Raw genomic sequence first — 12,883 nt, forward strand, 5'->3', positions numbered from 1 at the left:
TTAACAAGGTACAGATGTAATGAAGTAAAGAGTTTTTTTAATGGCAAAATTTATTTAAGTAGCTTTTGAAATTACCTTGGTGCCATATTTATAGAACCATTAAGAGTCTAAAAATGATCCCTTACATTTTTCAGTTACACTTTACTGCTTTTTATAGTGAAAATTATATGTCATGGTGACATTCATGATTCTGGATACTCAGGAAGGTCATGGATGAACCCTTTGAGAATGTCAAGGGTCCACGTCTGGGAATGATGAGTTATATTTTATTGGCACTCCACTGGACATAACATGGTCTCATTTTAAGTTTGAAAAGTAAGATATATTCTCCTTTATATAATTTTCCTATTTTGGAGAAGGCTACTATTGCCCTTCCTTATTTATGCAGGCGTACCATGTATTACCAGAAGACAAAGGATAATATTTATCCACAAAATTGCAGCCTGACAAGCAACTCAAATCAACAAAGATAACTAAATTCCCCCAGGTAAATGCTTTTCTCTTGGTCTATTTCTTGGAACTTAATAACCACTGAAACTCAAACTCTGGCTCCCTCCCCAAAATATACTCCATGTATCTCAAATTTAACATGACAACACACAACCTCAGTCTGCTTCCACTTCTGTCACCTTGTTTTGGCTATTAGGATCACATGTATTTAACTGAAGCTGGAAAACTCAGAGTTGACCAGACTCTTCCCCCAGCATCTCCTCAGTTACCAAGTAAATCAGTTTTACCTCTTAAATGACTCTCAAAAGCAGTCAGGCCTCTCCAGTCCCATGGCACTGCTCTAGCTCAGGGCCAAATCATCTGTCATCACAATATCCTGACACAGTGCCTCTAACCTATCCTTCCTCTATCCTCCAAATTGATATAGAGTAATTTTTCTCAAAATGCAAATCTTGCATTCATTAGTTTCCACTGAAGATCAAAATATGGTCCCATCAATAGCTAGTTCCTGGCCAGTGAGTCTGATGCCAATGGTCTACACATAACACTTTGAGAACTGCATTGACTGTGAGCTGTTTATGTCCCTAAACATGCTGTGTTCTTTCATACTTCTGTGCATTTTTGCATTTGTCCAACTCTCATCCTGCACTGCCCTTTCACTCTTCCACTCTTAATGAGCCTCTTATCGGACCTTCCAGATCCAGTTCAGATGCCACTACTTCAAGAGAGCCACATGTAAATCTCTTCAGTGCCTCTCCTATCTGGGTTCCTGTGGCCCTCAATACACACTATTAAAGCATGTGTCACTTCCGGGAAAGATGGCGGCGGAAGAGTAAGACGCGGAGATCACCTTCTTCCCCACAGATACACCAGAAATACAGCTACACGTGGAACAACTCCTACAGAACACCTACTGAACGCTGGCAGAAGACCTCAGACCTCCCAAAAGGCAAGAAACTCCCCACGTACCTGGGTAGGGCAAAGCGGAGAGATTCCCGCACAGAGGATCGGTGCCGACCAGCACTCACCAGCCCGAGAGGGTTGTCTGCTCACCCGCCGGGGCCTGCGGGGCTGGGAGCTGAGGCTCGGGCTTCGGTCGGAGCGCAGGGAGAGGACTGGGGCTGGCGGCGTGAACACAGCCTGCAGGGGGTTAGCGTGCCACGGCTGGCCCGGAGGGAGTCCGGGGAAAGGTCTGGAACTGCCGAAGAGGCAAGAGACTTTTTCTTCCCTCTTTGTTTCCTGGTGCGTGAGGAGAGGGGATTAAGAGCGCTGCTTAAAGGAGCTCCAGAGACGGGCGCGAAAGCGCGGACCCCAGAGAAGGGCCTGGGACGCTGCGGTTGCTGCCGCCGCCACCAAGAGGCCTGTGTGCGAGCGCAAGTCACTGTCCACGCCCCACTTCCGGGGAGCCTGTGCAGCCCGTCACTGCCGGGGTCCCGAGATCCAGCGACGGCTTCCCCGGGAGAGCGCACGGCGCGCCTCAGGCTGGTGCAACGTCACGCCGGCCTCTGACGCCGCAGGCTCGCCCCGCCTCCGTGCCACTCCCTCCCCCTCCCCCGCCGCCTGAGTGAGCCAGAGTCTACTAAGCGGCCGCTCCTTTAACTCCGTCCTGTCTGAGCGAAGAACAGACGCCCTCCGGCGACCTACACGCAGAGGCGGGGCCAAATCCAAAGCTGAGACCTGGAAGCTGTGAGAACAAAGAAGAGAAAGGGAAATCTCTCCCAGCAGCCTCCAAAGCAGCGGATTAAAGCTCCACAATCAACTTGATGTACCCTGCATCTGTGGAATACATGAATAGACAACGAATCATCCCAAATTGAGGAGGTGGACTTGGAGAGCAAGATTTATGATATTTTCCCCTTTTCCTCTTTTTGTGAGTGTGTATGTGTATGCTTCTGTGTGAGATTTTCTCTGTATAGCTTTGCTTCCACCATTTGTCCCAGGGTTCTAACCATCCGTTTTTTTGTTTGTTTGTTGGTTTATTCTTTTTTTTTTTTTTTTTGCGGTATGCGGGCCTCTCACTGTTGTGGCCTCTCCCGTTGCGGAGCACAGGCTCCGGATGCGCAGGCCCAGCGGCCATGGCTCACGGGCCCAGCCGCTCCGCGGCATATGGGATCCTCCCAGACCGGGGCACGAACCCGTATCCCCTGCATCGGCAGGCGGACTCTCAACCACTGCGCCACCAGGGAGGCCCTGTTGGTTTATTCTTAATAATTATTTTTTATTTTAATAACTTTATTATATTTTATCATACTTTATTTTATTTTACTTTATCTTCTTTCTTTCTTTTTCTCCTTCCTTCCCTCCTTCCTTCCCTCCTTCCTCCCTCCCTCCCTCTTTTCTTTCTTTCTTTCTTTCTTTCTACTTCTACTAATTCTTTCTACTTTTTCTCCCTTTTATTCTGAGCCGTGTGGATGAAAGGCTCTTGGTGCTGCACCCAGCAGTCAGTGCTGTACCTCTGAGGTGGGAGAGCCAACTTCAGGACACTGCTCCACAACAGACCTCCCAGCTCCACATAATATCAAACGGCAAAAATCTCCCAGAGATCTCCATCTCAACACCAGCACCCAGCTTCACTCAACGACCAGCAAGCTACAGTGCTGGACACCCTATGCCAAATAACTAGGAAGACAGGAACACAACCCCACCCATTAGCAGAGAGGCTGCCTAAAATCATAATAAGTGCACAGACACCCCAAAACACACCACCAGACGTGGACCTGCCCACCAGAAAGACAAGGTCCAGCCTCATCCACCAGAACACAGGCACTAGTTGGCTCCACCAGGAAGCCTACACAACTCACTGAACCAACCTTAACCACTGGGGGCAGACACCAAAAACAACAGGAACTACGAACCTGCAGCCTGCAAGAAGGAGACCCCAAACACAGTAACATAAGCAAAATGAGAAGACAGAAAAACACACAGCAGGTGAAGGAGCAAGATAAAAACCCACCAGACCTAACAAATGAAGAGGAAATAGGCAGTCTACCTGAAAAAGAATTCAGAATAATGATAGTAAAGATGATCCAAAATCTTGGAAATAGAACAGACAAAATCTAAGAAACATTTAACAGGACCTAGAAGAAGTAAAGATGAAACAAGCAACGATGAACAACACAATAAATGAAATTAAAAATACTCTAGATGGGATCAATAGCAGAATAACTGAGGCAGAAGAACAGATAAGTGACGTAGAAGATAAAATAGGGGAAATAACTACTGCAGAGCAGAATAAAGAAAAAAGAATGAAAAGAACTGAGGACAGTCTCAGAGACCTCTGGGACAACATTAAATGCACCAACATTCGAATTATTGGGGTTCCAGAAGAAGAGAAAAAGAGAGGGACTGAGAAAATATTTGAAGAGACTATAGTTGAAAACTTCCCTAATATGGGAAAGGAAATAGTTAATCAAGTCCAGGAGGCACACAGAGTCCCATATAGAATAAATCCAAGGAGAAATACACCAAGACACATATTAATCAAAGTGTCAAAAATTAAATACAAAGAAAATATATTAAAAGCAGCAAGGGAAAAACAACCAATAATACACAAGGGAATCCCCATAAGGTTAACAGCTGATCTTTCAACAGAAACTCTGCAAGCCAGAAGAGACTGGCAGGACATATTTAAAGTGATGAAGGAGAAAAACCTGCAACCAAGATTACTCTACCCAGCAAGGATCTGATTCAGATTTGATGGAGAAATTAAAACCTTTACAGACAAGCAAAAGCTGAGAGAGTTCAGCACCACCAAACCAGCTTTACAACAAATGCTAAAGGAACTTCTCTAGGCAAGAAACACAACAGAAGGAAAAGACCTACAATAACGAACCCAAAACAATTAAGAAAATGGGAATAGGAACATACATATCGATAATTACCTTAAATGTAAATGGACTAAATGCTCCCACCAAAAGACACAGATTGGCTGAATGGATACAAAAACCAGACCCATATATATGCTATCTATAAGAGACCCACTTCAGACCTAGAGACACATACAGACTGAAAGTAAGGGGATGGAAAAAGATATTCCATGCAAATGGAAACCAAAAGAAAGCTGGAGTAGCAATTCTCATATCAGACAAAATAGACTTTAACATAAAGACTATTAGAAGAGACAAAGAAGGACACTACATAATGATCAAGGGATCAATCCAAGAAGAAGATATAACAATTGTAAATATTTATGCACCCAACATAGGAGCACCTCATTACATAAAGCAAATACTGACAGCCATAAAAGGGGAAATCGACAGTAACACATTCATAGTAGGGGACTTTAACACCCCAATTTCACCAATGGACAGATCATCCAAAATGAAAATAAATAAGGAAACACAAGCTTTAAATTATACATTAAACAAGATGGACTTAATTGATATTTATAGGACATTCCATCCAAAAACAACAGAATACACATTTTTCTCAAGTGCTCATGGAACATTCTCCAGGATAGATCATATCTTGGGTCACAAATCAAGCCTTGGTAAATTTAAGAAAATTGAAATTGTATCAAGTATCTTTTCCGACCACAATGCTATGAGACTAGATATCAATTACAGGAAAAGATCTGTAAAAAATACAAACACATGGAGGCTAAACAATACACTACTTAATAACGAAGTGATCACTGAAGAAATCAAAGAGGAAATCAAAAAATACCTAGAAACAAATGACAATGGAGACACGATGACCCAAAACCTATGGGATGCAGCAAAAGCAGTTATAAGAGGGAACTTTGTATCAATATAATCCCACCTTAAGAAACAGAAACATCTCGAATAAACAACCTGACCTTTCACCTAAAGCAGTTAGAGAAAGAAGAACAAAAACACCCCAAAGTTAGCAGAAGGAAAGAAATTATAAAAATCAGATCAGAAATAAATCAAAAAGAAATGAAGGAAACGATAGCAAAGATCAATAAAACTAAAAGCTGGTTCTTTGAGAAGATAAGCAAAATTGATAAACCATTAGCCAGACTCATCAAGAAAAAAAAGGGAGAAGACTCAAATCAATAAAATTAGAAATGAAAAAGGAGAAGTAACAACTGACACTGCAGAACTACAAAAGATCATGAGAGATTACTACAAGCAACTCTATGCCAATAAAATGGACAACCTGGAAGAAATGGACAAATTCTTAGAAATGCACAACCTGCCAGGACTGAATCAGGAAGAAATAGAAAATATGAACTGACCAATCACAAGCACTGAAATTGAAACTGTGATTAAAAATCTTCCAACAAACAAAAGCCCACGACCAGATGGCTTCACAGGCGAATTCTATCAAACATTTAGAGAAGAGCTAACACCTATCCTTCTCAAACTCTTCCAAACAATATCAGAGGAAGGAACACTCCCAAACTCATTCTACGAGGCCACCATCACCTTGATACCAAAGCCAGACAAGGATGTCACAAAGAAAGAAATCTACAGGCCAATATCATTGATGAACATAGATGCAAAAATCCTCAACAAAATACTAGCAAACAGAATCCAACAGCACATTAAAAGGATCATACACCATGATCAAGTGGGGTTTATTCCAGGAATGCAAGGATTCTTCAGTATACGCAAATCAATCAACACCATATTAACAAATTGAAGGAGAAAAACCATATGATCATCTCAATAGATTCAGAGAAAGCTTTGACAAAATTCAACACCCATTTATGATAAAAACCCTGCAGAAAGTAGGCATAGAGGGAACTTTCCTCAACATAATAAAGGCCATATATGACAAACCCACACCCAACATCATCCTCAATGGTGAAAAACTGAAACCATTTCCACTAAGATCAGGAACAAGACAAGTTTGCCCACTCTCATCACTCTTATTCAACATAGTATTGGAAGTTTTAGCCACAGCAATCGGAGAAGAAAAGGAAATAAAAGGAATCCAACTCGGAAAAGAAGAAGTAAAACTGTCACTGTTTGCAGATGACATGATACTATACATAGAGAATCCTAAAGATGCTACCAGAAAACTACTAGAACTAATCAATGAATTTGGTAAAGTAGCAGGATACAAAATTAATGCACAGAAATCTCTTGCATTCCTATACACTAATGATGAAAAATCTGAAAGTGAAATCAACACTCCCATTTACTATTGCAACAAAAAGAATAAAATATCTAGGAATAAACCTACCTAAGGAGACAAAAGACCTGTATGCATAAAATTAAAAGACACTGATGAAAGAAATTAAAGATGATACAAATAGATGGAGAGATATACCATGTTCTTGGATTGGAAGAATCAACATTGTGAAAATGACTCTACTACTGAAAGCAATCTACAGATTCAATGCAATCCCTGTCAAACTACCACTGGCATTTTTCACAGAACTAGAACAAAAAATTTCACAATTTGTATGGAAAGACAAAAGACCCCGAATAGCCAAAGCAATCTTGAGAACGAAAAACAGAGCTGGAGGAATCAGGCTCCCTGACTTCAGACTATACTATAAAGCTACAGTAATCAAGACAGTATGGTACTGGCACAGAAACAGGAAGGTAGATCAATGGAACAGGATAGAAAGCCCAGATATAAACCCACATGCATATGGTCACCTTATCTTTGATAAAGGAGGCAGGAATGTACAGTGCAGAAAGGACAGCCTCTTCAATAAGTGGTGCTGGGAAAACTGGACAGGGACATGTAAAAGTATGAGATTAGATCACTCCCTAACACCATACACAAAATTAAGCTCAAAATGGATTAAAGACCTAAAGGTAAGGCCAGAAACTATCAAACTCTTAGAGGAAAACGTAGGCAGAACACTCTATGACATAAATCACAGCAAGATCCTTATTGACCCACCTCCTAGAGAAATGGAAATAAAAACAAAAATAAACACATGGGACCTAATGAAACTCAAAAGCTTTTGCATAGCAAAGGAAACCATAAACAAGACAAAAAGACAACCCTCAGAATGGGAGAAAATATTTGCAAATGAAGCAACTGACAAAGGATTAATCTCCAAAATTTATAAGCAGCTCATGCAGCTCAATAACAAAAAAACAAACAACCCAATCCAAAAATGGACAGAAGACCTAAACAGACATTTCTCCAAAGAAGATATACAGACTGCCAACAAACACATGAAAGAATGCTCAACATCATTAATCATTAGAGAAATGCAAATCAAAACTACAATGAGATATCATCTCACACCAGTCAGAATGGCCATCATCAAAAAATCTAGAAACAATACTGGAGAGGGTGTGGAGAAAAGGGAACACTCTTGCACTGTTGGTGGGAATGTGACTTGGTACAGCCACTATGGAGAACAGTATGGAGGTTCCTTAAAAAACTGCAAATAGAGCTACCATATGGCCCATCAATCCCTCTACTGGGCATGTACCCTGAGAAAACCATAATTCAAAAAGAGTCGTGTACCAAATTGTTCATTGCAGCTCTATTTACAATAGCCCGGAGATGGAAACAACCTAAGTGTCCATCGACAGATGAATGGATAAAGAAGATGTGAAGAGGGAAGGGATGTGGGAACAGATGTATATGTATGACTTATTCACATTGTTATAAAGCAGAAACTAATAATAAAAAAATAAAAAAGAAGATGTGGCACATATATACAATGGCATATTACTCAGCCATAAAAAGAAACGAAATTGAGCTATTTGTAATGAGGTGGATAGACCTAGAGTCTGTCATTCAGAGTGAAGTAAGTCAGAAAGAGAAAGACAAATACCGTATGCTAACACATATATATGGAATTTAAGGGAAAAAAATGTCATGAAGAACCTAAGGGTAAAACAGGAATAAAGACACAGACCTACTTGAAAATCCACTGAGGATATGGGGAGGGGGAAGGGTAAGCTGTGACAAAGCGAGAGAGAGGCATGGACATATATACACTACCAAACGTAAGGTAGATAGCTAGTGGGAAGCAGCCGCATAGCACAGGGAGGTCAGATCGTTGCTTTGTGACCGCCTGGAGAGGTGGGATAGGGAGGGTGGGAGGGAGAGAGACGCAAGAGGGAAGGGATATGGGAACAGATGTATATGTATAACTGATTCACTTTGTTATAAAGCAGAAACTAATACACCATTGTGAAGCAATTATACTCCAATAAAGTTGTAAAAAAAAAAAAAAAGCATGTGTCATAGTTTACAGGGACAAACTGTTCACAAGGTTATCTTCTCCAGTGATCCACAAGCTCTTGTCTTTGAATCCTAGTACTCAGCACAATGCTTGACTGCTTGGCTCCTGCCAGGCGGTCATTGTTTGCTGAATGAAAGGATCAGTGATTGAGATCGGTGGCTAAAATTGTAAAATGAGAGAAGTGTGTTATCAAAGGGCAAAACTGCTTTTTTGTTAACTCTAAAGTGAATCAAGGTACCGGGAAAGTTAAAATAAGGATGAAGAGTGCTTTTAGATCTCAACTGACTTTTAAATTACTCATCACATCTGTCCTAGCTAAAGACTAACTCTAGCCAGCCTCCTGTGCAGCCTGTTAAGTCAGAATATTTCACACTTGGACACCAGATCCAGCAAATGCTCAATGATCATGGAAGAAATACTTAAAGAGAAGCTATTGGCTTTGAAAATACAAATGTTAAAAAAATAAACTGCCCAATAAGACCATTTGCTAATTTTTTTTCTGTTTGGCATTTTAGACCACAATATTAGACACAGGGCATCATACTGTACACGATGTCCAATATCTGTGGTGGCAGTTTCTACAGGACAATTACAGTGAGGCTTTTTCTGTTCACTCATTCATTCATTCACAGACAACTGTTGCACAGCTACTATGTGCCAGTCACCATGCCGTGCCCTGGACAAGCAAAGAAAAGAATAGGTCCTAAGATTCCAGGCTTTCTGTAGGCCAGATGGATTACTACAAATGGGTACCCTGGACATGTATCATTAAGCAGTTACTATTTAAATCCAGCCCGGTTCCAAAAATGTTCTCAAGTTCTCCTTGTACTTAACAGGTCCCAGGTTACCTTGGGTAACCTCAAGAAGGCTGTTAAGCATTCTAATCCAGCTAGTTGGTTCTGTAAGGCACAACCTGTCTCGGGATGCAGCTACATTCAAAAGGAAGTGTTTAGGGTAAGTCCCTTCCTGCTCTAATTCCCCAATGTGCGGGGGTTTGTTGAAAGAGCGTTTTCTAAGAAGGAAAAGATTTGGATGAAGGCAGGCGATGAGTAAAACTGAGCTCGAGCTTCAATCAAAACTCTTGGGAGTTTTGGTGACTTGGTGTTAGGGCACGGAAGGATTCTTTGGGTACCTTCCCCATATACAGTGGTGGAAAGAAAAGCTTCCAGAGAAAACCCAGTCAGGGAAAGACGGAAATCCACTGCATGTAGCAACATACTGGAGCCCAGACCTCAGCCTAACTCTAATCCAACAAACTACATTATAAACAACGGGCCAATCTCAGATGTAGCTGCTCCCCTAACCCTCAGGCTGCCCCAAAGACTCACTGCTGGGTTCCTTCCTCGACCCTGGACAGCGCCGCGCCCTTCTCGGCCCCACCCACCCAACCAAGGAGGGGTCCCCACAGCCCCCACGCCCACCCCCGGAACACCACCCACCGCGGCCCCGCCCCTCCCAGGCCCCACGTGTCGGGCCCCACCCCGGTGCTGGCTGCCCTTTAAACACCCCCACCCTTACACAGTACCCCCCCAACCCCGGCAGCCGGACGGCAGCCGGAGAGGGACAAAACTGATGGCGTACAGCCAGTTTCCTCCGCGGATCTCGTCTGGGGTTGCCCAGCCTGTGGGGCCCTCCACCCTGGGCCACAGTCCCCTGGCGCCCCCCCCCAGCCCGCGGCGGCGGGGCAGAGGAGTGTCGCCGCGGCCCAACTGCGGGGCGGGGCCGGCGGGAGCGCAGGTCTCCGCCGCCGCCACTGCTGCCTCCGCCTGCCGCTCGGGCCGCCCGCTCGCCAGCCTCTGGGTGCGCTGCACGCGGGGGGCAGCCGCGGTGCAGAGGTTCATGCAGCGGCGGCGGCGGCGGCGGCGGCGGCGGCTGCTGCTGCTGCTGCTACCGCGGAGGCAGACAGACCCGGCGCTGCCGCCGCCGCCGCCGCCCTCCCCCGGCTACATGCCGCCGCCGCTGCCGCCTCCTCCTCTCCGGCGAGGGGCGGGGGGCTCCGGCCCGGGGTGGGCACCACTCCTCGCAGTGCCGCTCCCCTCCCTGCCCTCCGCGCTGGCCCTGGAGCCGGCGGGGGCGCCCGCCGCCTCCTAGGAGCGCACGCTCCGCGCGCCCTGCCGCGCCCTGGAGAGAGGGGGCGGGCGTGGGCAGGGGCGGGCGGGCGTCGGGGCAGCGGAGACCCGGCACGGCGGCGAGAGGAGGGGGCTGCCTCGGAGAATGCCCGGCGCCGGCTCACCGCTCCTAGGCACGGGCTGAGCCGGACCCGGAGCGGGCGGCGCGTCGCCATGCCGGTGTGACGGGCGCCCCCGGCTGCCCGCGCGGTCCCCCGCGCTGCCCCACGCCGCGCCGCGCCGGCGCCGGGCGGCAGGATGGGCTGTATCCAAAGCATTACCTGCAAGGCGCGGATCCGGCGCGAGAACATCGTGGTGTACGATGTGTGCGCCACCATCGACCAGTGCCCCACGCGCATCGAAGAGACCTCGCCCATCGTCCTGCGCTACAAGACCCCCTACTTCAAAGCTTCGGCCCGCGTGGTCATGCCCCCCATCCCCCGCCACGAAACCTGGGTGGTGGGCTGGATCCAGGCATGCAACCAGATGGAGTTCTTCAACACCTACAGCGACCTGGGCATGTAAGCGACCGGCCGCGCGGAGTCGGAGCGGGGTCCCTGGCCCCGGTCTCTTCTGATCCCGACCCTCCTCCCCAGCTCCTTTTACTGCCCTCCCCATCCTCTTTCTAAACCTTCCTCCCGCCTCTTCCATCTCCCTCCTCCCTACGCTTTTGTTTCAGTGACAGGGCGGGTGTGTGTAGGGAGGCTCCTCGCGAAGGCATTTTCTCGTGGTTTGCTTCTGACTCCCATGAACGCGAGAACGGTGCGATAAGGAGGGTTCGAGAGGCGGAGGTGGGGGTGGCTGGCTAGTGCCCTGGGAGTTTCGGGGCGCCGCCTGTGCTTTGTGGGGCTTCCCGGGAAGAGTTTGGGGGGGGACCTGTAGAGAGGAGTGGAGTGGAGTGCCGGGGGCGCGTGGGCTGTGCCGCGCGTCCTTTGGAGAAACCCGAGCGGGCTTGGAGGAGGAGGTCCCGGGTGTCCCAGCTGGACTTGGTGGTTCTGCCCTTGTTCCCTCGACTGTTGACTTCGAGCCCTTGTCCCCCGGGCCGGGAAGCCTGGAGGCATTTGCATCCGGAACCGCAAACCCTGGAGAGCCGCTTTTCTGGCTCGGCTCCCTCTGGACGAGTACTGGGGTGGTGGGAACTGGAAGGCACCGGGCGCGTCCCGGTGGAGCAGGGCTGATGGCCTTGTGCGAGCAGCCTCTGGCTGGCGTGGTGCGGTGTGTATCTTATGCTCAAGGAAAGTATGGGTCTCTTGTCGGTCTAAAGTCTTTATTTACTCCAAAACTTTACTGATTGCGACGCTGGAAGTGGTTCCCCAGCGCCCACCGCCGAATTCTGTTGGCGATCTGGGAGCTCTCCAACTTCTTTCAGCAGCGCCGCTGGGTGCGCGCCGGGCTCGGCGGCTGCGGTGGAGTCTCGAGATCGCGGCGACTCCTCTGCCGCCAGGGGCCGACAGCCTGCCCCGGAACCGCAGGCTGCTGACAGTCGCGTCCAGGACTTTTTTATTTACTAAATTTTCATGACTCCCTTCCAGCCTCCTTTCAGAAGTAGACTATGGGCAGTTGGCAACTACAATGGCTAAAAGGTCTGGGGCCTGCGTTCTACCTGCTGTTACAGTGTAGGTCTAGAGCACCCTAATTAGCTTGCAGCCTGTAGGGAAACCCTGTTCTGGAAAGGCAGCCTCATTTCGTTATTAACCTAAAACTCTAGAGTTCCCAAGTTTCATCTTTTGAATATGGATATAAGGTAGGAGAGTTTCCATTTTAAAAGGTCAGACTATCTCTTTAACAGCAGTTTGGAGGCTTTTTATTGCACTATGAGAGCATGTAAGCTAACACTAGTCATAGGTGCTAAAAGGAATTTTGACAGGTCTCTTTGTTTCTGCCCCCTCCCATCCCCACCCCAAAGAGTCTGAACTTTTCTCTTTAACCATAAAAGCTAAATGCTGGAGAAAGTTCCTTCCTAGGGAAGATGTGTGACAGCCCAGTTTCCTCTGTGCCTCTGCACATAGAGTGTTCTTGTCTTTCTGTATGGCAGCTGGATATGAGACATGGGGGACATACTATTTGGGGTGAGTCATGCCATTTAAAAACAAACACACCCTCAAAAGAATGATCATATCTGAACACATGTGTCTCTTAAAAGATTTTTTTTAAGAAACTTATTTTTTCCAGCCAAATCAGAGAAAGCCCCAGA

The 12,883-nt window shown here is 46.5% G+C and overlaps 1 protein-coding gene across 1 annotated transcript in view; it reads left to right on the plus strand.

Annotated features, from left to right (window-relative positions):
- Positions 1-10,947: 10,947 nt before the first annotated feature.
- The window catches only part of FAM78B (family with sequence similarity 78 member B), a gene marked incomplete at its 5' end in the record, with an annotated part of 90,510 nt that continues 88,574 nt past the window's right edge, over positions 10,948-12,883 (plus strand). Inside the window, one exon of the mRNA XM_082612994.1 lies at positions 10,948-11,210. Coding sequence (XP_082469120.1) covers positions 10,948-11,210 — 263 coding nt within the window. The remainder of the gene's footprint in view (positions 11,211-12,883) is intronic.

The sequence above is a fragment of the Mesoplodon mirus genome (assembly GCF_964341445.2).
Source record: "Mesoplodon mirus genome assembly, chromosome: 3".
Taxonomy (NCBI): domain Eukaryota; kingdom Metazoa; phylum Chordata; class Mammalia; order Artiodactyla; family Ziphiidae; genus Mesoplodon; species Mesoplodon mirus.